Source organism: Myotis yumanensis, unplaced genomic scaffold (genome assembly GCF_028538775.1).
Source record: "Myotis yumanensis isolate MYYU_CA2020_CCGP unplaced genomic scaffold, mMyoYum1.0.hap1 SCAF_6, whole genome shotgun sequence".
Classification (NCBI taxonomy): Eukaryota; Metazoa; Chordata; class Mammalia; order Chiroptera; family Vespertilionidae; genus Myotis; species Myotis yumanensis.
The window spans coordinates 22,624,216-22,649,537 of record NW_027223757.1 but is presented as its reverse complement, the minus strand read 5'-3'; the positions used below and the strand labels follow the sequence as shown (position 1 = coordinate 22,649,537).

Sequence of the window (25,322 nt, the reverse complement as noted above, 5' to 3'; positions counted from 1 at the left end):
ATATTTCTCTTGATCACTCATTAGTTGAGAAACTTGTGTGTTATCAGAGGGAAGTAGGGCCGACTGCTTTTCATAGCAGCACAATGAGGTCCTTTCTGTTGGGTGGGACACTTTGTCCAGATTTCCTTTGCACCAGATGGCTGTCCCCCAAAGGCCCTAAAGCTCCTGGGATCATTAAGATTCCAGATGTGTCTGCTACTGTCGATCTGGGGTCATGTGACTGCAGCTATCTTCTTGCCAAGTATGTGTTCGGCTGTGAGATGGTACTCAGATATGTTGTTTGGCTTGCTTCTAATATATTTGCTAATTCTCCATTTTAATTTCTGAACCGCAAAATAGGCCTTGTGCAGTATGTAAAGGTATTTGAGATTAAGTAGTTAAAAACCTTTCCGTCTGAATTGTGGGTTCTAGAAATGTGTTGGGGAACATCCGAGACAGTCTAATTCCCAGGTCCCAGAGTTCCAAGGCGTCTCCTTTCTTAATACATTGAACTTGTTCTGAATCCAATTATACTGTTTCCATTTTGCAAAATAACTCATTTTGTGTGTTCGTCAGGAGGATGTGCTTTGATATTAGAAAAAAATGTTTTTACTTTAATGTGCTCCAGATTTGGAGACCCTTATTAAGGCCTGTCTGCCTTATTTCCCAGTTGTACTAATTAAAAGTACTAATTATTTCCATGCTAGTATCCCAAGACCATCTTTTGATGCATGAAAGTTTTGAGGGAATTTTTTTAAAAAATGACTTTGGGAATCAAGTGAAAATATGAATACTCTGAAGTCCTAATTAAAAACAAACAAACAAACAAGTTTTTAGGTCAGTGCATTTGACTTTCAACCCTCCTTCTTTGGTCCCAGGTCTGTTCTGGTTCCTGCCATGTGGGAAGTAGTTCGTTGCCAGAATCCCCCTTCGTTATACAGCAGTCAGTGTAATTAATGCTGAAAAGGGACTTACCTCACTTCTGATGCTAATAGGCTTCTCAGAAGCAGGGTTTGTTTGTTTTCTTTTAATCTAATTTTTGTCATTTATGAAGAAGTTAAACCAGAGTTCCAAGATCCTTCCCCCATCTACAGTCCATGATTCTCTAAGACCTACAGTCGGTCACTGTCCTAATTCATAAATCAACCCATTCCTCACTCTCATGAGAAACAATCCAGGTGTGCTCAGGCAGGAAGTCGGTTACTTACTTTTCTATGCAAAAGGTTTGAGAATGGAAGAAAGATTATCTTTCCAACTGGAAAGCAGTCCTTTCCCAGAGATACAGATAAGCACTTTTCAAAAAAATTTCTGGACTCCAGAAAAATTCTACTCTTAAAAAATTATTAAGTCACATAAACTGAGGGAGCATCATAGTGGAGAGTTAGATTTTTAATCACACTTTTATTGATATAAAATGTTGTGAATTATGTGAATTTCTTGCTGTACATTATTCTCAATGGCAAGTTTATTCCCATTTAGATCCTCTGGAATTACAAACACATAACTCATTTACTCCCTTCAGTATACCTCTGCTTGAGAGAGAAAATATTTTGGTAGCAAGCTATTTCAGTGGAGTCAGACTATGCAATAGAACAGAAAAAAAGACGAAGAAAGCTAGTAGAAAACGAAACTGGAAAAACACCTACCTAAAAAGTATATATAAATGAAATTGAGTTTATTTTATGAAGATAAGGCCAATGAAAATGAATTCCACCAGTGGAATGAATTCACTCAACAGTGAATTTATTTATAAATAAACTAATAACAGTGTTGGATGCTTGCTGTGAGCGCTTTGTTGTTCAGCTGTAATGTTGGTGGGAAGCATAGGGAAGCTGAAAATAGCAGCAGTGGCTTCTAACTCTGTCCCATTAGCACTTGGGAGTTAATAGCCTCCTGATTTTTGAGAAGGGGAGAATTGGAACTCTACTGGTAGGGAACCATTTTTATTCTGCAATTAATACAATTATCTAAAAAACTAACATTCAATACTTGGAATAAGGTTATTTCAGATATTTGAGTTGCTGGCAAGCTACCCCCAAGTAGTCATTTGTTAATGACTATTTCAAGTCACTTATCTAGGGCTATTGATAGAAACAATAAACTTTAAGGAAAAAGCAATAGAAGCAATTATAGGGAAGTGAAAGTACCCAATAGTATGTAAAATGTGTTGGAACTGAGTCATATGTAATTTTTTAAAACTACTTCACTGTTAATCTCTAGTTCCTGGAATCTTTCTAACTCACAATCTATTTTGGGACAAACCTGCCAGTACTATGACCCTTTCACTATACATTAAAATTTATTCAGAAAAGTTGGAGACTAATGGAATAATCAGATAAGACTGACTAAGGAGCCGGACACATGTGTGGCCCTGTGCTAACACTGAGCATAGGGCCTCCAAGTGGAGGCCAACCTAAACTCTCCCTGTTTCAAAGTTGTTCCCTAATGCTGCGTTTGAAAAATGAGTTGATTAGAAATATCTATGTAGTTTGTAGTTTAAAACTTGGTTTTGTTTTTTTATTTAAAATACCTATGTTTCTACTTCCTCCCTGTCAATACTTGTCTAAATGTTTTTTATAATGAATTTTATTTTAAGTAATTCCTTATTGTCTTTTTTTTTTCTGAAAAGGGCCTGGGGCTATAATTTCACCTTGATCTTAATTGCTTTCTCTCTTTTGTTTACTGGGTTCAGCTAACTTGGTTGCAGAGTTTACATTAAGACCCTGGCTCTAAGATTTCCTACAGGGACCTGAATCTTAGACCTAGAACGGATGAGAAAGTTTACATTGCACATCCCTCACCTCTAAACAGAGCCACCGAAAGAGGATGCCACACAAAGGTTATTTTTCATGGCTCTAGAGAAGGTTGCACAACCTCAACCTGCATCTCATTTTGACATTTAAATGCTACTGCTCTGTCTAACCAAAGCCTTCATACTCCAAACGTGTTCTGTTTCCCTTGTTTTATACTCAATGCAGATTGCCAACCATCTCCTTATAAAAAAAACTCTCCATATACTCAAAAAAATGTATTCAATAACCATTTAACCTTCCCTTCAAGAAAATGAATATCAGTCCTGTTTACCTCTCCTCATCGGTCTTATTTTCCAACACTTGAATCATTTTGCCATCTTTGTGGTTGCCTTCTAAATAATTTCCAAGTTCTCCAATCAGCCTTTAAACATGGAATTCAGGAGTTCACATTTCAGAATAATACTAAATTGAGATTATCTAATAGCTCCTTCATATCATACTCTCATTCTACATTTATTTATTTTTACATTGGTCTTTTTAAGTGTCCTAGTATTAAAAAACAATTTTTTGTCTAGATTTGGATTTTTTTTATGTAACTTACTAGTTTTGGATAATGGTGTCTATCTATATAGAGCTGACATTTTAATGCAACACTGATACATATATAAATTTTCTTCAAGAAGCATTTATAGAAATTAGAACTGTAGCTAGAATAGTTTTCTTTTTTCTTCATTTAATATTTTGTCTAATATCTTTCCTCTATTTAATCTTGGATGAATTTTCCAGCAAGTTTCTGTCCAAAAAAAAAAAAGAATCAGAAACTAGCTGCATAATACCAATACAATAACTATGCCAATTTAGTTTGGCATCAGTCTGCTTATGAACAAATTTAGAGCGTTAGGAATGTTTTGGACTATTTCTCCATCCAGGTTTATTGTTTTCCTTTTTCTTTTCTTTTTGAAAGCAGGCTGAAAATAATTACAACATATGGAAGTATATAACTTGTAGTTTATTAATTTCATTAATCCCTCTGAAGATTCAGGCCTTCAGAAAGGGTAACCCTATCTGGCATTCCAGTACTGGTCTTGGGAACTTCAACAAAGTGCTGCCCTGGCAGGTGGATTTTTATTTACCTTGGGAAAGAACCAGGTTCATGGGGAAACTGGGCAATAGAAACAATGATCAAGGCCCATAAGATGTAAAGGAAAATATTCACAGGGGGATTTTGACACTCTCTGTTCCCCTTTTCCCAGTGCCATATAAAGAACCTGTCACGAACTCTTACTAGAGAGCCTTATCTTTGCACAATCCAGAGAAACTTGAGAACCCCAAACTAGAAGACTGAAGGTAGGGAATGCATGCATTCAAGTTCATCAATAATTCTATGCTGAAAGAATATGAGACTACAGCCACCAAATGCCTATCATTTATTTATTTTTTTATAGTAACACTTTATATCAGAAACTTTCCCAATCATTAGGACATTCATCCCTCCACTCCATTTCTTATATTTGGGCAAATCTGTTCTGTTTGCAAGAGAGGTAGATGATAGGTAGATATGCTAGATAATTTTCAAATTATGACAATAATATAAAATATTATTAAAATTTAAAAAGTAGGAAACAAAAGAAAAGCATCCATATTATCACTACAGTGAAACAATAAACATTGCTTCATTCATTGACTTGTCTGTCCTTCTATACACAATTGAAATACAATTATATATTGTGATTTATTTTATTTAACATAATATAGATAACATTTTTCTTACTACTAAAAATACTTAAGGGACACCATGTGAATAGTGGCTATGCCATTCTTTACCCAATCATTTCCCCACTAAATGTTAGGTTGCTTCCAGTGTTTTGTCATTTTGATTAATGTCAAGACAACTTCTGTGCATTTAGATTTATGAATTATTTATGTAGGATAAATTATCTAAAATAAGATTAATGGGGTAAAACTATTGAGCATCTTAAAATATACTACAATTGCTTTCAGAAAATGTTTCAAAAATTAAAATATAGTGATCAATCTATGAGAATACGGGTTTTACTAAACCCTTGCCAACACTGAATATTGCCATTTAAATATTAGTTCCATATATTATGATAAATACTAGAGGCCCAGTGCACAAATTCGTGCATGGGTGGGGTCTGGCCAGCCTGGCCCTAATCGAGGCAGATCAGGGCTGAGCCTGTCAGGAGGAGGAGATGGTGGGAGGTTGGCCAGCCAGCCCACCCTGATCAGGGCTGATCAGGGCTGGGCTGGCTAGGGGGGGAGGGGCCGCAGGTGATTGGCCAGCCAGCCCCATCTCCTGGTCGGGCCGTTTGCTGGCCACAGTGGGCGTCATAGCAACCAGTCGTTCCAGTTGTTACTGCGTTACAGTCACTGGCTTTTTATATATATAGATAATTTTCTTTTTAAGCATGAATATCCCAACAAAGTAACATCATTGCTAACTCTATTTTTTCATATGGGGAAAAAGTCAAATATATATTATTTAAAATATATGAACAAAGCACTCACCACTTAGGGTTTCCACAGGTAGCTTGGCTTATTTGAGGAGTGTGGTGATAAACCAGTGCACGATCTTCAGTCATGATCTGTCACAATAATCTCTGAGGCCGATTTTCTGTAGCATTAATGGTTAGTCTGTCTCTTCTTGAGGAGCTACATAAACTGTTGTGTTCTGAGCTGCTAATCTTCCAACCACACTCAGCAGCTATATTGCAAAGTCGTCCTGTTCATTATCACCACAAACTCTTATGCCCTGAACTAAATGTCATCCTGCATTAGAATTTTTAGTGGCTTTAATTGGGAACCACGGTGTTGACAAAAGAAGTGATGAGTTCAAGAAATAAATTAGAAAGATCCTAAGTAAGCCTTTTCCTTTCTTTTTACCTAGTTCCCTATTCCTCACCCTGAGGGTTCATGCTTGTGATTCTCTGCAGAGGATAAAACCCAGAGATGTATGTGAAGCGAGCACATGTGCACACACGCACACAAGAAATTATTGTAGATATACACTGAGTGGCCAGATTATTATGACCACCTGATGTTTGTAGGCAAATTAGCTATAATTTCGCACTGAAGTTGCTAGAGGGCCAAACCATTATAAATAGGGAAGCAGGTTGTTTACCACAACAGAAGTGATTTTTTTCCTGAAGATATGGGTAAACAATGTGATTTAACAGCCTTTGAACGTGGGCTAATCTGGCCACTCAGTTTATATTTGTGTATATATGCATGAATATTTTCCGGAAGAACCCACGAAAAAATGTTGTTGTTGATTACTAGGGTGTGGTACTGGGGACAGATCATCTCTTCTCTAGGCACTTCATCAGATAATCAGGAATTACCTTACCCCTCAGTAATCAATTTAGTTAAATGATATAATAAATGTACCTGGCCCATTATAAACACTCCATAAAAATATTATTAATAATTATTATGTTGAAATTTGGTGTGGCTAAATGCTTGAGATTTTAGGTCTAGGACAAACTTTAATACCAGATTACAGTAGTATTTACTTCCTTTTCAAAAACTACTAAGGCTTAATGGGGGGATGAGGACACATTTGTAATACCTTAACCAATAAAGAAATCGAAGATTAAAAAAAAAAAAAAAACACTAAGGCTGCCCTAGACAGTTTGGCTCAGTGTATAGAGTGTCGGCTCAAGGACTGAAGGGTCCCGGGTTTGATTCCAGTCAAGGGCATGTAGCTTGGTTGCAGTGTTTCTCTCACATTGATGTCTCTCTCTCTCTCTCTCTCTCTCTCTCCCTTCCCTTCTACTCTCTCTAAAACTCAATGGAAGAAATAACCTTGGAAAAAAGAAAAAGAAAAAATATCCTCAGGTGAGGATTAACAACAACAAAAATAAAATAAAAACTGGTAAAGGTAGAATCATTCATTCCTCAGTAGCAGTCTCTTGCCTTTAAAATCTAGAATGTTTCTTTAACCCTTGGCCAAACTGTGGATTTACAATTATATTTCATAAATATTGTAGGATCTCTATAACAAATGATAAGATACAAACTCAATTTATGTTAGAACTTTCCAAAGCCCACTGAAAAATAAATAGAAAAGAAAATCAAGGCAGGAAAAAAAGGTCAAAGTAAAAACCACATGTGAAAAACGCTTGCAAAGGGAAACAACTAATGCAGGATCTTCTGGAACACTCACAGCCTCACACTGTTATTCTGCTTACTTCCCAGAAGTTAAGAGCTCAAGTGATCTGGCTGGGATCAGAACCTGCACCTCTGGAAGTTGAAATTCAGTACTTAGTAAAAGTATTCACTTCTCCACATGTTGTATAGATGTTTTTTTTATTCCCTGGACATTCTCCCACTTATTTCTCCATGGGTCTAATGACCTACCCACTGAATACCGAAGAGATGTTGGATAAGGAATCATTGTCAAGACATATGATTAACTTGGCTAACTGCTAACACAGTTTCGCAATGAAAACCTCCCATCTCTGCCATTCAAAACTTTGTAAAAGATGTATTCATGGTGTTTTTGCTTATGCAAAAAATACATTTCATAATGGTCAGGTATTGTTTTCAACATGTGTTTCATATCAGATACAAGGAAGGTCAAATGAAATCTAAAAAAATGTTGGCCAGATCTGCTAGGAGTGAGTCTTCCAGCACATCTGGGAACCTCTGTAAAAAAGTTAACTCAACATTCTGGACTCTTGGGATGGCCAGATTATTAACTGGTTTTGCAGAAGCACTCTGTGCAAGCCAAGGCATATAAGAAATATTGTTAGACCTGTAGACCATTAAGTACTGTACTGTTAGCCTACCACATGAGACAAACAGTAGGTATTTAAATGGAGATGTCTCGTTCCATTTGCAGAAGAAAAAAGAAACTATGCATTTGTTGGCAATTGCACTTGGCTAAAGTGTTATTGGAAGATTGAGTATCAGACATTTTTATTAAAAGAAAACTAAACATCAAGAATTATAGCAGAGAGTAAATTGTAATCACATTGGCCTTGAATCTCACATAGCTTCTGTGTAAGGAAACTGTGGGACATTTTTCCTAGAACCTCACATAAAATTCAGATTCAAACTTCTAATTTTTTTTCTCCTCTTGTCAAATACCCCTTTGGAGGTAAGCTCAAGGAGAAAAATACTAAGGAATATATTGTTCTGTGCGATGAAAGATATTCAAACATTTCTCTTTTCCCAGTAAAATCAAGGAGTGGATGTTTGTTGATCATCTAACTTAGGTCTGGGAATCATTTCTTATATTACCCTTATATGGTACAATGACCATAAAATAGCTACATTTAGTTCTTCCCTGTAGCTAGTGGATAAATACCACTTAATCCATATTACTTCTGTTTGGCAGAAGCTGGTTTAAGCAAGAGATCCCTGAGGGCCTTAAGATTGTACTGATACTCAGGCCCTTCTCCCCTCTCCTGGCACTGGTGTTTCCGTTCCTTAGAATGTGTGGCTATGATTGAGAACCACTGAAAAGCAATGCATCTTAGATCTAGGCATGGACTAGCCATGTATAAATCAAAATGATTTATTGAATTGAGCCTGAATCTAAGCAAACACATTTAAAGATTACTTTTTTCCAGCCACATATTGGGAGACAATAATCTGAAAGATGAAATTGGCCAGTCATTAACAATCTTTTCTACTGAATATATTTGGTAGCAGAGTATAGCCTAAACAATTTTCTACATCTTTATGCCAAAACAACAACAACAAAAACATCGGAAGGGGGATTGAATGGCAATGTCCGGAGCTTAACCGCAGACCGGGTACCAGCTTTACTGCTAAGTTGGGCAGTAGTTTCTTCCACTCCCAATCATTTATGGAGGTATTAAGTACTCTGAGTTAATCCCACTCTAAATCACTAACACCAAGAACTCAGGAGGGTTAAAACATAAAAGGAAGAGAAGACATGTATGTGTCACACCACAACATTTTGGCATATGACTATCTCCTTTACTTTTAATAGTTTAAATTAAGTAGGACTTAAAATCTTTATTTTTAATTGTTTAGGGATTAATAATGCAATTATTCAGCAAATGTTTATTGGATGCCTACTATATGGAAAGCACCCCTTTAGGATGCATGAAATTTACAGGAGACCAAAAGAAAATGACTAAGACAGTTATATACAAAAGGTGTTAAGTGCCATGGAGATACATAAAGCAGGAAGGGGTGGAGACTTTTCATTTTAAACGGGATATCAGGGAAGGATTCACTGAGAAGGTGACATTTAAGCAGATACCTGAAGGAGATGAGAGTTATGAGCTATCTGAGCAAAGTAAGTTCCGGCCCGAGTGCTCAGCAAGCACTATGCCTGGAAAGAAGTATTTTTACTTTTGTCAATCTTATTTGCATATGGTAATTCCATTAACAAAGCAAACTTTTTCTTTTTTAAAAAATATTTTTTATTGATTTCAGAGAGGAAGGGAAAGGGAGATAGAAACATCAATGATGAGAAAGCATCATTGATCGGCTGCCTCCTGCATGGCCCCTACTGGGGATGGAGCCTGCAACCCTTGTATGTGCCCCTGACTGGAACCGAACCCAGGACCCTTCAGTCTGCAGGCCGACACTCTATCCACTGAACCAAATCAGCTAGGGTGGAGAGCAAACTTTTTCTATCAAAAGATTATATCTCTTCTAGCCTCTATTCTAAGTCATTATACTTCTATTAACATTTTTGATTGTATGACCAGAGATAATAAATAAGTCTTCAATTGTTGACCCCTGAAGGGACTAACCTTAACCATAACTCCAATTTTGCCAATTTTGCCAACAAAGAGACTAAGGCAAAAAAAAAAAAAAAAAAAAGGTTACTATGTAACTTGCCCAGGGCCGAATAGAAGTATAGGGCTGCCATATTTTATTGCAGGTCTGTCTGACTCCAAAGCCATGCTCTAAAGCGATATCTAATGATTTCCATCAACTTTGTTCTAAAAGAAATGTAAGGAAGCATCTCTTAACTACAGTGGGTGTACTATAAACAGCCTAAGTAATTGCCCACTATACAACAGGTTATCCACAAATATTTTTGAATTAAATGTATAACTGAATCAATTTCAAAATTGAGGAAAATTCCAAGTTTTAAGAAACCAGTACCAGTTTCAACTGGCATCTTGAAATATAACAGTCAAACTTAGACTCTGACCTTCATTCCATCACTAACAAGGTACCTTGCCTTCTAGTCTTCAGCGGAGAGATGAGAAAAGATCTTTGTCAGCTCCCCAAATTGCTGTTTCTCTGAACTATACTACTGAGATAGAATACAGAAAACATTTGATTTGATAAAATTTAACCTGGATATCTTGATTTTATGTAGGCCAGAGGTTGAAACTGAGACACTTGCTGGGCCAGGCAGGAATCAGAAATAAGTAAAGTGGGTTGGGTGGCAAATTGCCTTAAGCAATTCATAGTCACAAGGACCAAACTGAAAAATATCAAGAACCAATAAGAGTGCAAGTGAAATAAAGCTGCAAAAGGAAGGACATTTGCCTAGTGGCTTGGGATCACAGTCTCTTCAGGGGCCAGGAATGGTCCCTATGCTCCATGTTATATGGATGTAATAAATGTTAAACAACTAAATGAGGATAAATCATTAGCTCACAGGGATCAAAACTTAAGACCTATGATCTCCGATGAGATTCCTTCCCTAACCCACCAGACTCCTGCTGTCCTTGTCTAAACAGTCAGCTTTATGAGGGTGGGGGTTAGTGATGCCAGATACACAGACTGGGGAATGTTTGCTGTAGTGAAATAGTGTGGATGGAGTCTCACCCTGCCATGCATGAAGGGAGGATTGTAGCCCAGAGGGAGGGGCTAGAGAACCTGACATGCCCATGACTGTGAGTGAAGCCACACCACTAAGCACCCAAAGGTGATATGGCCTGGGAAGGTCAGAGATGCAGCCAGTGCTCCCAAAAGGACTGCAGGCCTAACCTAAGTACACTACAGGGCGGTTCTTTCAGCTGCCAGAGACTATGGACACCTGTGACCGCATTTGACCATCCTCCTAGTCACCCAGTTCCAAAGCTCAGAAATTTGGGGACTCCTCCATCCTCCTTCATTTTCAGTCATTCGTTAAATCTTACCAAATCATTCCAGCTATCCTTCCCACCATCCCTTTCATTCCATTTTCACAGTCCCCACCATGCTCTCAACAATTTTCCTCTGATGGTACAAGCAGCCTCCTAATCCCTTCAGCTTTGTTCTTTTTTGACGGGTCTTTCATAGAAACTGCTAAATTCCCCCAAAGTAAAGGATGCATTTGGCATTCAAAGCCTTCCACCACCTGGCTTCTACCCAGTTTCTTTTTCTTTTCTTTTTTAAAATATATTTTTATTGATTTCAGAGAGGAAGGGAGAGGGACAGATAGATAGAAACACCAATGATGAGAGATAATCATTGATCGGCTGCCTCCTGCACCGCCCCCACCCCCACCCCCACCCCCCCCACCCCTGGGAATTGAGCCCAAAACCTGGGCATGTGCCCTTGACCAGAATTGAACCTGGGACCCTTCAGTCCACAGGCCAATGCTCTATCCACTGAGCCAAACCAGCTAGTGCTGGCTTCTACCTAGTTTCCAATCATTTCTCCCATGAGCCTTCTATTCCCAGGAAATTATTCAATCAGCAGTTGCTTAAACATGCCTTTTAAGTTTTGCTTCCAGACCTTTGTTTGCATTGTCCCTCCCACCTTGGATACCTCTTTGCTGCCTGCCTACCAAGCCAAATACTGTCAGAGTTTTAAAAACTGGTTCAAATCCTCCCTCTACTTTGAAACCTTGCTCAATGACTTTCCCCACAGTATTGCTTCCTCCTTTCAACGCTGACAAAATTTAATAGCTGTACTACTATTCTTCATACTACATTTAGAGGTACTTAATATCAGGTTCCACATCACTTTCTCTATGTTAATGTCTTGCTCCCAAATAAGAATGTAAAGTCCTAGCAATCAACAAGTTTCCCTTGTGTCCTTATAATAACTAGGGCAGCATTTGGGAAGTAAACAAATGCTCCTGAAATACTTGTTGGAGCCATCCAAGACAAACAATCAAGGAGGACTTTTCTTTCTCCTGAATACACAGAACTGAATTTAAATTAGTATTTGCAGGATCACTTTACATCCTGTAATAGTGTTCAGGGGACATTTTCTAAAGCCTCATTAAAGCAGTTTGAGGAGCAAAATTACATTTTCCTACATATAAAGAGTTCTTGCTTGCTTTTGAACATCAGGTAACCTGAGATGGGAGGGAACCAACTGCCTTGGCTAATAAGAGACAAGCATTTTGAGAATTTATATTTTAAGAAGGACTAATGACTTTAGCATTTACTGCTAAAATGATTTATGGAAAGTCATATACAAATTATTATGATTAACTCAAAAGTAAATCAGGAAGAAGTCCATATGTTCTGACTTATTTTTCCTATATCAGTATTTAAATGTGGATAGGCATCTATATTTATTGATTTCAGACCAATGTTCTTTAAATCAGAGTAAGAGGGAATAAAGAAAGATGATCATAACTGTTTCCTTCCTAGCAATCTTACCAATATTGCAACTTGCCATCAATTATAGGCATTTTGTAGAATTAATACTTGGGCTAATTTCTCATATCAGTGGAATTTGTAAGGATTTATTCCCAGAGCTTATCCAAAATTTCTGGATATCTCACATCTCCCTACATGTGATATTCTGATATACCCTCACTTTAATATTATAATCCTTCTCTCCTTACTCAATTGCCCCTATCTTTCTAATGACTTAATGTTATAAAAATTTATTAAAGCACTTCTGGATTTCAAAACTATAGGGATTAAGCAATCAACAGTGACCCTCCAGAGATGACCCTCTTCCTTTCACCTTCACACTCCAACACTTTCAATTCTACCAAGCAAGGAAATTTTATCTCCTTTCTCTCCAAGGATGCATTGGAAATAAGTTGAAAAAGTATACCATTTCTATTAGAAAAATGACTTTTTATGATGTCTCCTCCCCCCCAAAAAAAAAACCTATAAGGATTTACATAAGTCAGAAGTTCCATTGACTTTGTAGAACTCACAATGTTAAAGGGTCATTTTTATTCATTAGTTTCAAATGGTTCTGTATGCAAAACAGTGAAAGTACTTATTTTCTTTTTCAGACTGCACATGCTGTTATTTATTAAATAAATAAACTTTAATGACCCTCATTAAACTTTAATAAATCTAATTATTGTTGAAGTTGTTAGTTGTAATAATGGCATGATAATTATGCCAAAAAAAAATATCTTCTGTTAGAAATACATTCCTAAAGAAATTACAGATGAAATGTCATGATTCTGGATTTGCTTTAAAATGTTCCAGTCTATAAAAGGGAGGATCCTGTCTAATAATAGATAAACATGGTAATTGACCGTACCTTCGCTACACCTCCCATTGGCTAATCAGCAAGATATGCAAATTAACTGCCAACAAAGATGGCGGTTAATTTGCATACGTAGGCGTGAAGTGGCCGAGCTAAGACTGAAGGCAGCTCTGGCTGGAGCAGCGAAGGCTTGAAGGCGGCTCTGGCCAGAGCAAAGGCCTGGGTCCTGGGCCCCGGAGGAAAACCGGTGCTGGCAGCCAGGGGACGGGAAGGCCTATTGCACGAATCTTTTTGTGCAACAGGCCTCTAGTAGATGAATAAAATTGAAAAAAATGTTGATAGTTGTTAAAACTAGATGATAGCTACATAGAGATATATAATATTGTTTACTTTTGTGTATGCTTGAAATTGTTCATAATGAAATGTTTGAACACTCCATAATGTTCTGCTGTTCTTGTTATATTATTACCGTTTCACCCCTCTCTATCACACTTCCAAGGTATATATACTACTGTATATCCTTTCCTAGAAAAGAAGGAAAGAACCAAAGAGCCCACTGTGGATTCAGCCAGGGATCAAAGGTCAAATTCAAGATGCTAGTCACTTCTTCAGCCACAGGGGTTTGTGAAGACTGAGAAGGATTGACAGCTGATAATGAGTTTTCTCACTTATGTGAAGCACCTAAAACTACAGACGTCAGTTTTAGGGCATTGTTGATAAGTTGTTGCAGTATATACAGTAATTAATGGGTTTATATAAACTCCTGCTGAAAATTCACTATGTGTACTTTATAGATAATTTGCTGTGGGTACTTTGGAGCTTGGGGATCATGGAAAATTGCATGTTCTATTGCACAATAAAAACCCAAAGAGCAAGAATAAATTCTCGATGGCCCTGAATTTAACAGGAGCAGCTTCAACCTGTAGAAAATATTTCAAACAAATAGTGACAAAAAATCATTCATAAGTAAATGAGATTTGGAAGAATGACAACTGTTTGACACAAGGACACAAGGTAATTAGAGCTCAATGTAGAAAAATGCTTATATGCAGCAGTTTTCCTAAATAGGTCTATAGTTATAAAATCAATTAGGACTTTTTGGAATAAAAAATATTAAAAAGTGGCTAACTAGTAGAGAATTGTTTATAATTCTTAGAAAAATTTTAATTACTCACATCTGGAAATAATGCTTATAGTCTTCCCCAAGAGTTGTCTCTTGAAACCAATGCCTTATTTTATTGGCTGTTATCTGGCCCTTGCTTGGGAACTCCCAGGGGATTAGCTCACATGCCAGAGAGGATAACTTCCGATGTAGAGTGATCTCAGTAACAAGACAAAATCATTTCATAAGGAACAGAAAAAGGGAAAAGGGTGGCTAACCTGGGAATAGAAGACTAAGGTGACACAGAATAGCTACTTTAAAATATTTGAGATATCCTATATAATAAAAACCTAATATTCAAATCGACCGAAAGGTGGAACGAAAGGAGGAATGACCGGTCACTATGACGTGCACTGACCACCAGGGGGCAGACGCTCAATGCAGGAGCTGCCCCTGGTGGTTAGTGCGCTCGCACAAGGGGGGGCACTGCTCAGCCAGAAACTGGGCTCATGGCTTGCAAGCAAGTGCAGTGGCAGTGGTGGGAGCCTCTCCCGCCTATGCAGCAGCTCTAAGGAGGAGCAAGCCGAGCAGTAAGGAGTAGCCAGCAGGCAGGTGGTAAGGAGGGAGGGGTCCCAGACTGCGAGAGGGCACGGGGCAGGCCAGGCTGAGGGACCCCTCTCCCCCCTCCTCCAGTGCACAAAATTTCGTAAACTGGGCCTCTAGTTCTTTTATAAAATAGAAATTAGGTCTGTTCTGTATAGAATCAGTTTGTTTTTCTATCTCAGAATGCAGGAAGTTTCAAGGATTCAGATTTCAATTAAACTAACAAAGAGCTCTCTAACAATATGGAGCAATATTTTAATAGAATACATACATACTTTAAAGAAATTTATACTTAGGCTACTTAGTGAAGTTGGAGAGATATTTTGCAGCTTGAGATTTTCTTGAGATTTACATTTTGATGATATTTTTCACCACAGTTTTACTTCTAAAATTATGTTTTCTATATATTAAGAACATTTTACATTACCATAAAATTCCACTAATAATCCCACACATTTTTATGCGTGAAATATTTTATGTGCATATCTAATACTTTAGCAGATACAGATTTTTAAAATTGTAAGAACACTTAACATGAAATCTAGCTTCTTACCAAATTTGCAAGTGGACAATGCAGCAGTGTTAACTATAGGCACAATGTTGTTCAGCAGATTTCTAGAACTGTATTAAGCCTCCTAGCTTCACAAAGTACAAGTAAACCCATCTTGAATAACTGAAACTTTATGCTCATTGACTAGCAACTCCTCACTTCCTCCTCCCAAGCCCTGCTTCTCTGAGTTTGACTACTTTAGACACCTCATAAGCAATATGTGTCCTTCTGTGTCTGGCTTATTTCACTTAGCAAAATGTCCTCAGGTTTCATCCATGTTGATGTGGATGGTAAAGTTTCCTTTTTTAAGACAGAATAATATTTCATTGTATGTATCTACTATGTTATTTTTGTCCATTCATGTGTCCATAGATATTTAAGTTGTTTCTTCATTTTAGCTATTGTGAATAATGCTGCAGTGAACCTGGGAGTGCAAATAACTCTTCAATATTCTGATTTCCACACATTCTTTGATACCAGTTCACAAAAAGAGAATGGGTTTGTGCCAGATTGTAAACTGATGCACTGCTCCCCTCATCAATAAAGACTTGTTATGGAAAAACAAGTCAATGGAACTAAACAATATATATAGTAACATTTTTTAGTCCTTTGCAATGGAAGGAATTTATTCAATAAATAATAAATACTAGAAACTTCAACAGTAATCAAATTATCTCACTATAAAGTAGATTTAAATGGAACGTCCTTTTGAACAATAAGATTTACATTTCCCTGATTGAGAATATGTTTGAAAAAGCACACATCACAATAGTAGAAAGTTGAAAGAGAAAGAATAATTGCTGCTCCCTGGAACTTACTGTAAGAAATCTATTAGTTGGATGTGCACTAGGCAGAACCTTTATAAAAAAAATAATACATATTACGTATATACATGTGGTACTATTTAAAAATATAGATTCTGGTCCTAGCTAGTTTAGATCAGCGGAAAGAGCATGGGCTGAAGGGTCCCGGGTTTGATTCTGGTCAAGGGCATGTACCTCTGTTGCAGGCTCAATCCCCGGCCCTCATCAGGGAATGTGGGAAGACAATCAATCAATGTGTCTCTCTCCATTGATGTTTCTCTCTCTGTCTCTCTCCCTCCCTTCCACTCTCTCTAAAACTCAAGGGGAAAATATCCTCAGGTGAGGATTAAAAATATATATATATATGATGTCTACACTAATAAAAGAGAAACATGCAAATTAACCATCACTCTGCCACTCTGCTACACCCACCAGCCAATCAGGAGTGAGTATGCAAATTAACCCAACTAAGATGGCATTGGCCATGGAGCTGGAGTGAGAAGGAGGCTTGGGTTGCCCCCGGCGATGGAGGAAGCCAAGCTTCCCGCCTGCCCTGCTGGCCCTGGGCTCTGCTCAAGGCTACAAAGTTTCAATTATAGAAGATAAATAAATCCCAGATACCTGCTTCCAGCCCACCCTGGCCTCCACTCAAGGAGGCGCTGAAAAAAAAAGAAAAAGAAAAAAAGGAGAGGCTGGGAGCTTGGGTCGGCGGGGGGCGTGGCCAGCCTGAAAACGGCCCTCAGCCCCTCACCCAGGCTGGCCAGGCACCCCAGCAGGACCCCCCCCACCCTGAAGGGGATGTGGCCAGCCTGCAAACAGCCCTCAGGCCCTCACCCAGGCTGGCCACACCCCCATGGGGTGAGGGTCCCCGCTGGGGGGCTTGGCCAGCCTGCAAACAGCCATCAGCCCCTTACTCAGGCTGGCCAGGCACCCCAACGGGACCCCACCCTGCCCTGGGACACCCTTCAGGGCAAACCAGACGGCCCCCACCCATGCACCAGGCCTCTATCTATACTAATAAAAGGGTAATATGCTAATTAGACTGGGAGACCTTCCAGGAGACCTTCCAGACATTTTTCTGGACAAAGCCATGGTGGCAGGGCCGCAGTAGAGGTGGTTAGAGGCCAAGAGGGGAGGGCAGTTGTGGGTGATCATGCCAGGATGGGACGGCAGTTGTGGGTGATCAGGCTGATGGAGGGCGGGGCTGTTGGGGGTAAGCAGACCAGCAGGGGGGCCAGTTGGGGGTGAGCAGGTCATCAGTGGGAGTCAGTTGGAGGTGATCAGGACAGTGGGGAGGGCAATTCAGAGTGAGAAGGCCAGCAGGGGGGGCAGTTGGGGGCAAGTAGGCCAGAGGGGAGGGAAGGTGGGGGCGAGCAGGTCAGCATGGGGGGCAGTTGGGGGTGAGCAGGCCGGCAGGCAGAGTGGTTAGGGGCAATCAGGCGGCAGGCAGGTAAGTGGTTAGGAGCCAGCAGTCCTGGATTGTGAGAGGGATGTCCGACTGCCAGTTTAGGCCTGATCCCTGTAAACCAGCAGTAGGACATCCTTCGAGGGGTCCCAGATTGGAGAGAGTGCAGGCCGGGCTGAGGGACACCTTCCCCCCCGCCCCCCCCCACCCCGCATGAATTTCGTGCACTGGGCCACTAGTTATGATTATAAAAGAAGAATTTATTTTAAAGCATTACTGAATTAAAATTAGTTCTTCCTTAATATATATATTTTCCAAGCAAATAATAGACTAAAAATACCATTGTTGTTAGGTAGAAATCCAAAACACTTTTTTGTATGTGATGAGTGTTCTTACACTAATAAGTTTGTTAATTATTCCGGGCCTCTGCATACAGCAGATTGCACAAAGCACAGCGTGAGGAGGGTGTGCGTTGGGACTGAACCCCAGCCCCATGTGCTTACCCAGCCATGAGCCCTGACAGTAACACTGCATCAAACCTAGGGTGACCAACCATCCCAGTAGTGCCCAGGACTAAAAACCCTATATCCTGGGAAGCACGTCAGTCTTGGTCAACCTGGGGTGGTTGGTCACCTATTTGGGGTAGAGATGAGCCATGTGTGTTAGAGTCAACCTCGGAATCTTGCCTGTAGAATTGTACTCCCAACACAGCTGCAATCATGAAGCCATTTTTACATTACTTCTTTTCTCCTTATGTTTTCAAGGTGAAAGAGCCATGTACTCATGCCAACATCCTGACCAAGCCTGATCACAGAACCTTCTGGACTAATGATGACTCAGGTATTATTGGGAAAATGCTCTCTGGTCCCGCGATGCCCAGAAAGTGTTCTGTAGTAAAGTGCTGCACAAAGACAAGGCTTAAGGGAAATTTGGGGTTTTGCTTGTTTATACCTAGTCCATCACTTGAATATACTTCACAGTTATTTTTTTTTTTAATGATATAGGACCCTTTATGACATCTTTTTCAGTAGCTAAAGCATGTATACTATCAGGTGCAGCTTTCTGGATTTCGAAGTATATTCAAGTGTTGGGGGGGGGGGGGGGGGGGGCGGGGAGGACAGTAGGACAGAGAAATGAGTTTGTTTCCTGGAATGGGTGACAGGAAAACAGGATAAGGAGGGCAAGTAAACCCATCCCAGTTTGTCTTCCCGGGAAAGGAAGGGACTAAAAATCCTCAGGTAAGTCACACTTCAAAATGCTTCGTGTAGGGGCAGGTATGACTTATTCTATCAATCCAGTTGTATAAATCTAATCAGAACCAGAGGAATGCCACTTTCTAAGATCAGAGAATATGCTTCAGGTTGTATAATTATACTCAGATAAAGGGTAGGGCATGTTCTTATAGGAAATAGAAGATATCTTTTCATTCCTTTTCACAAACACATTGAGCCATAGGCCTAATTACACCAAGTAAAGACATTGAACATGAAGAGTGGAGGCTGAGCAAAAAGAGCTAAAATAATTGAGAGAGTGCTACTAGTGCTTTCACCTTTTCTAATTAAATGGAGAACCAGTGCTGACACCTATTAATTGTATTAAGCCTCCTAGCTTCACAAAGTACATTCACAAAAAATCTAATTCAGTGTTAATGGCAGGTCCGTGAAAGAGGAGAGCAGCCTGTCCTCCCTCTCCCTGAGTGAGAGATGAGATCAGAAGCTGAAAGGGGTTAGGCGACTTCTTTAAAGCTCATAACCAGAAAATGTGAGGCTGAGGAGTAAGACTAAGAGCCTGCATGCCCAGTTCTTTATTTCACTTCCTAGGAAGAAGGAGCTCTCTTGTGAGAAGCAGCGTGGGCTAAATCTGTGCTTTAATCTTTTCTTCATAAAAGAGAGTCAGAGACCATGCTTATTAGCAGAAGCGAGAGGGGTTCAGGAGAGGAGTAAAAAACTCCCTGATGCCTTCTTTTCAAAGACCAGGCTTATGGTCTAAAGTTATTATCAATTTCGTCTGTCAACAGAATTGTTCTGTCTTGTTTTATGTCCTTTGAAGAAAGATGAATAAACATGAAAGTGAATTGGCCTATTCAATGCCATCATTTTGGTCCATTAGTAAAACAACCACAAAATAAGCAAGCCATCCACTGGCTAAGACTGCTATTAAGAGCCACAGCACATGTATTGTGAAGAAGCTGTGGAGAATAAAATGTTACAATTAAAAAATAAATGGTTCTCAAAGTTCCATAACTAAAAAGGAATGGGAGGGGGATCTGTACAGGACAGGTCCAGGAAAATGATACTCGGCCACTTCTCAGAGCTGGAGAAATGGTTACAAGAAACACTAGTGCAGAACATGTAAAGAAATGGAAACAGGAATACTCATCTAAAAATTTTTTTAAAAATTATTTTTGTGTCATCAATGGGGTTATAAAGATATAGTGTCCCTCCTACAGCAGCTCATCTAATGAAGAGCCTCCTAGACTAGTGTCTATATGCCTAGTGACTCTTTTGGTGAGGGTAGGAGCTAGTGTGGTTCAATTAATTACTGAGACAGGAGCATTAAAATCTCTACTTTTGGTGGTAGAATTATCTTTTGTTTCTTTTAATTAAGTCAATTTTTGCTTCATATATTTTGAAGTTCTGATATTAAGCACATATATACTTTTACAATTGCCATGATTTGTCCCTCTTTATCTTAGTACAAGTCTTTGTTTGAACTCTACTTTTTCTGATATTAATATAGACAAGCCAGTCTTCTTATGCCTATTCTTCACATGATATATCTTTTCTATCCATTTATTTCAACCTACCTGTGTCTTGTAGTTAAAGTGCTTCTCTTACAGACCTCATACACTTAGGTTTTCCTTTAAATTCTGACAATCTCTGGTTTTTTTACTTGGAATGTTTAGACCACTTACACTTAATGTGATAGTTGACCTCATTAGGTAAAAACTATGCCATCATGTTATTTATTTTCTTCATATCCCTTCTCTTCTTTATTTGCTGGTTCTTCCTTTCCTGACTTCTCTGAGATTATTTGAAAAATTTTAAGAAATCAATATTAATTTATCTATTGACTTAGTGGTGACTCTAGGGATTACAATGAATAACTTGTAAGTTTTCAAAGACTACTATAGAAACAAGAATCAGCCCTGACCGGTTTGGCTCAGTGAATAGAGCGTCAGCCTGCAGACTGAAGGGTCCCGGGTTCGATTCCAGTCAAGGGCATGTACCTTGGTTGCGGGCACATCCCCAGTAGGGAGTGTGCAGGAGGCAGCTGACCAATGTTTCTCTCTCATCCATGTTTCTAACTCTCTATCCCTCTCCCTTCCTCTCTGTAAAAAATTAATAAAAATACATTTAAAAAAAAAGAATAAGCATAGGTCCATTTCCTCATGCCCCCTCCCATCCTTTACATTACTGTTTTCAAAAATGTTACTTCTACATATTAAATAAAGCCTATAGTACAATGTATTTCAAGAAAAGCAAGAGGGAAAACATAATTTATATTTACTCTGAAGTTTACCACTTATGATGTTTTTCATTTTTTCTTGACAATCCAAGTTTCCCAAAGGGATAATTTTCTTTTAGTGTGGAAAAGCTTCATTTAGCATTTCTTATAATGCAATGATTCTCTGGCAATGTTTCTCTCTTAGTTCTCTTTTCTCTTAATGATATGCAGTTGTAAATAAAAAATATCTTTCATTCTTGAAAGATATGTTTTCTAGATCTGGAATTCTGAATATTCTTTTTTTCTTTCATGGTCTTCTAATCCCTATAGTTTCTAAGAAGTCAGTGATTGTTTAAATTATTGTTACCCTGAATGTAATGTGTTGTCATTCACTGGATGTTTTAATTTTTTTTTAATCTTGTGGTTTTTATCAGTTTGACTGTAATGTGTTTAGACTATGATCTATGATTTTAAGATATATACCCTTCAGGTTTAAGAAGTTAAAACATTCTTCTAGTCTATTAGTAGTTTTCTTAAGAATTTGAATGAGGGATGCAATTGTTTCTGCTGTGATTTCTACACAGCAGTGTGCCCTTTCTTCTTCAGCATATCAGCACTCTAACTAAAACCTTTCCTAAATGCCTTCCATTCTGTTCAATGCAAATACAAGCTAAAGCAACTCCACAGCCATCCTTCTGCAACATGCAAATTTATGAGCCTGTAAATGCATTCGTTACAAAGGCAATACTCTAGTCACAATATGAATTTTATTATGGTAGCCTTTTCAATTCCTGAAATAATTGTGATAAAATGATTCCATAATTTTCCATGGAAAATATATTTCAGTGAATGGAATATTTCCAGTCAAAGCCAACATCATCAGAAAGTATTTTACTTATTTAACCTAATGTTATGGTCTCTTGATACATAGCTTAAGGAGAGTTAAATATTAGAGGTAACTTGTCCACTTTGCTTGATAAAAATAAAATTTAAATTAAAAAATTATTTTTGTTTCAATGTAAGGAATTATTCAAGTTTTAGCTCACCCTGAAATCTGGTGGGATTGCCTAGATTTTCATACTCACTCTCTTTTTGCATCAACTACCAGAGAACAGGCCTGGCATGCTCAGTTGCCATATGCAGATATTGATAGTTGGAGAAACAAAAGTAATATTTAAAAAGTTGTTTAAAACAAAATATAAAAGTAGCGTATGTTTATCATAGGAAATAAATGGAAAGTAGAAAAAGAAAGAAAATTAATCACCCATAATCCTACCTCCCATACTTTTTTTCATTGGACTTGAGTCTCTCAGGCATTCCCAGCATTTGTTCTGAGAATACGCAAACAGGCTGCACAAGTTTAGGCTCTTTTCTATTATCTTTGTTTTTAGGCTTTAAAATTTGAGTTTGCACACCTTTGTTTTTCCTATGCTGTTCTTACAGTGGCCTGTAACATCCTCTTAAATTAGAATTTCAAGGTAGGATGGGTTTCCCCATACTTTCAGAATGTGTGTTTTTCCCAGTACTATTACTGGCAACACAGATCATATTCTTTGCTTAGAGGAAGTCAGGTAATGAAACGGTTAAGCAATAAGGCTTCTTTTGCAAGGGCCATGATTTTACCCAGGCACTCATTTTGCCAGGTGAAAACATAAGTCCCTGATGTCCTCCCTGGGCTTTTACTTGAAGCCTCCTTTTAATAAGAACATGCAGCTGTAGCACTGCGGTGTTAAAAATGTCTACATTTCTTTCGAGAAAACAGAATGAATCATTCTTGTGCAAAATTTTTCCCAGAGATAAAATTTAGTTTTTGCTTATATTTTCAAGATTATGCATTGTTTCTTGATATTTTCTAGTGATTCACCATATTTTAAAATTCAGCCCAAATTTCTGGAGATGCAGAAATCATTACAAAGTGGTATATTCATATTTATTCAGGAGCAGTAATAGTTTATGTACCAAATGGAGAAATAAAATGATTTGGTTTGGAAACAGATGGGCCACAGAAATATTTGATTATTTCTGAGAATATTAAATTAGAACATTGAATTAATATAAGAAAAGGAAGGACTTCATTATACAGATTTTTTTAAGTGAAGAAACATAATTTCCAATTTTTTTTTCAATAAAGCAAAAACACTCTCATATTTACACCTAATGAACAGTTGCTTCATCCCTCAAAGTATGGCATTATCTAACCAAAAAGAAAAATATGACAAATGGTAAACATGATCTGTTTACATTGAAACTTTCCATCTGATATATGGTGGCCTGTGTAGATTCTACCACTTGCTGTTAGAGATCAATCTTTGAGTTAAAAATCTATGGATATATGAAAATCTTTTAAGCAGACTGACCTCATTTACTGAGGTCCTAACTACTAAAAAAGATGGCTATCTCAGTAATAAAAGTCACCTTACCCACAGTGAAGAATTCCGAAGATCGCATAATGCTATGAGTGGGAGCAGAAAGGGGCACGGCCTTTAGAAAGGACAGGGCACAATCAGAGGAACTCCGCACTCATGCTGCTTTTGACTTTCCTTACTTCCCCAACTCACTTTTCAAAATTGAACTTGGTATTCCTTCCCTCTGTCATAGTTCAGGTAGCCACAGTCGTCCTCAGTGTCCTGAACCGCATCTCCTTCAGCCAACTGAGCGCCCCTCAGAGCTGACCGCCGGCCACTTGGCCAAGCTTCCCAGTGGGCCGTGGGTGGAGCAGCAGGACCTGCTCAACAGTTTGCCATCTGCTATGATTAGTGCCTTGAACTCTCGAGTAAGGCCACCTGAGTTGGCTATCAACTTCAATGCTTTCTACCTGTGTCTTTGGACACATGATTTCACCCTTCTGTGCTTCCATTTCTTTCACCTGCAATAGTAGACTATTAGTAATAGATCGTAGAGGTTTGTGAGGGTTAAAGAAGATAATGCTTAGAACTGTATGTAGCATATAGTTACTGGCCAATTCATGTTAGCGCTTCTTACTTGGAGAAAGAATTATGTCATTTATACAAACCTGCTCTATTATAGGGACTACAAACTATGGGTTGAAAGAATGATATGTTTTATTTTGCCATTACTGTTACTATTTTGTACTTTGCTAGATCTACACCTTGTTTTTTTCTTCCTGAACCACAGAGCTCATCATTCACTGTCTTCTGTTGTCTCAGGCCCCAGACTGATAAGCTTCCTGAAAATAGACATATGGCTGGACATAATATCCTCAAACTAGAGAGAACCTTAGATATCACTTAGTCCTTTAGATAAAATATTGTTTTCATAAGCTAAGATCTGTTGAGTTTTGCATGACTTTAACCATTACAATGATTTAGAGAGTTCCAAGTTCATGGACTGGTGTTTATTCCAGTGAATAGCAAAATGTCATTTCAAACCCCCCCTGTTTAAAGATACTGAGTCATGCTCATATAGCATTTAAGTGTGTCTGACAGCAAAGTTCGCCAAATCTGATACTCGTGATTGTCCTACTGCCGAGGGTGTGAATGTGTGACCACTTACTCAGGTTAGCTCAGCAGAGAAGCCCCCTGCTCTATTCCCTTGGGCTGTGTACCTTTAAAGTGTAGTTTTCCGAAGCTTTACAGTTGGAGCAAAAGCTGTTTCTGCCTTTGTTGAACTCTCAGTTTTCTCTTCCTCTTTGTTATGACCAAAATTACTGTTATTTCTGCTGTTTTACTTAAGGCTAAACTAACAGTGTTTCACAATGGCTGAGCTTTCTGATTCCCCAGGGCTCTTTTAAAATATTTTCACACAGTATTTCCTTCTTCCCCTTTTATCCAAATCATTCATTTCATGTCTGAGGTCTTTGATTTCCAGAGTACATGTTATTATGGTTACAGTGGTACCAGTGAGACAGGCCAGTAAGCCAGGACAAGCGAAATGGGGAAACTGAGACATTTAAACAGCAGTTTGCAACCATCCAGTAAATCCTATCTTTCATAAACCAGGGACACTGAAGAGTGAATGGTTTGTACTTCTCTCTAACCAAGGGTAAGTAGCTTAAATTGTCCTACTTAGGAAGATAGACAGCAGACGTCCAATTAGTGCCATTTTCCAACCACACCCAAGGATAGATGAAGTTAAGAGAATAAACCTTATGTTGGTGCATCAGCATAGAGCTGATGAATATTCTACTGAGATCCCCTCCCCGCCTTAGACTACCCCTAAACTCCCAGCCTTTAAAACCCCTCTCAGAACAAGGATCCCAGTCCTCACTCTCCCTCCCAGGAGCATGCTGTCCCCTCTCCCCACCTTCTTCCCCCACAGGCATGCATCTCCTAAACCTAAGGGACCCCACAAGGCTTGCAAC

General features: G+C 38.6%; 1 protein-coding gene across 1 annotated transcript in view; it reads left to right on the top strand.

Moving 5' to 3' along the window:
• Positions 1–25,322, top strand: part of SGK1 (serum/glucocorticoid regulated kinase 1) — a 101,072-nt gene that overhangs the window by 50,857 nt on the left and 24,893 nt on the right. The window contains exon 3 of the mRNA XM_070417727.1: positions 18,319–18,394. Coding sequence (XP_070273828.1) covers positions 18,319–18,394 — 76 coding nt within the window. The remainder of the gene's footprint in view (positions 1–18,318; positions 18,395–25,322) is intronic.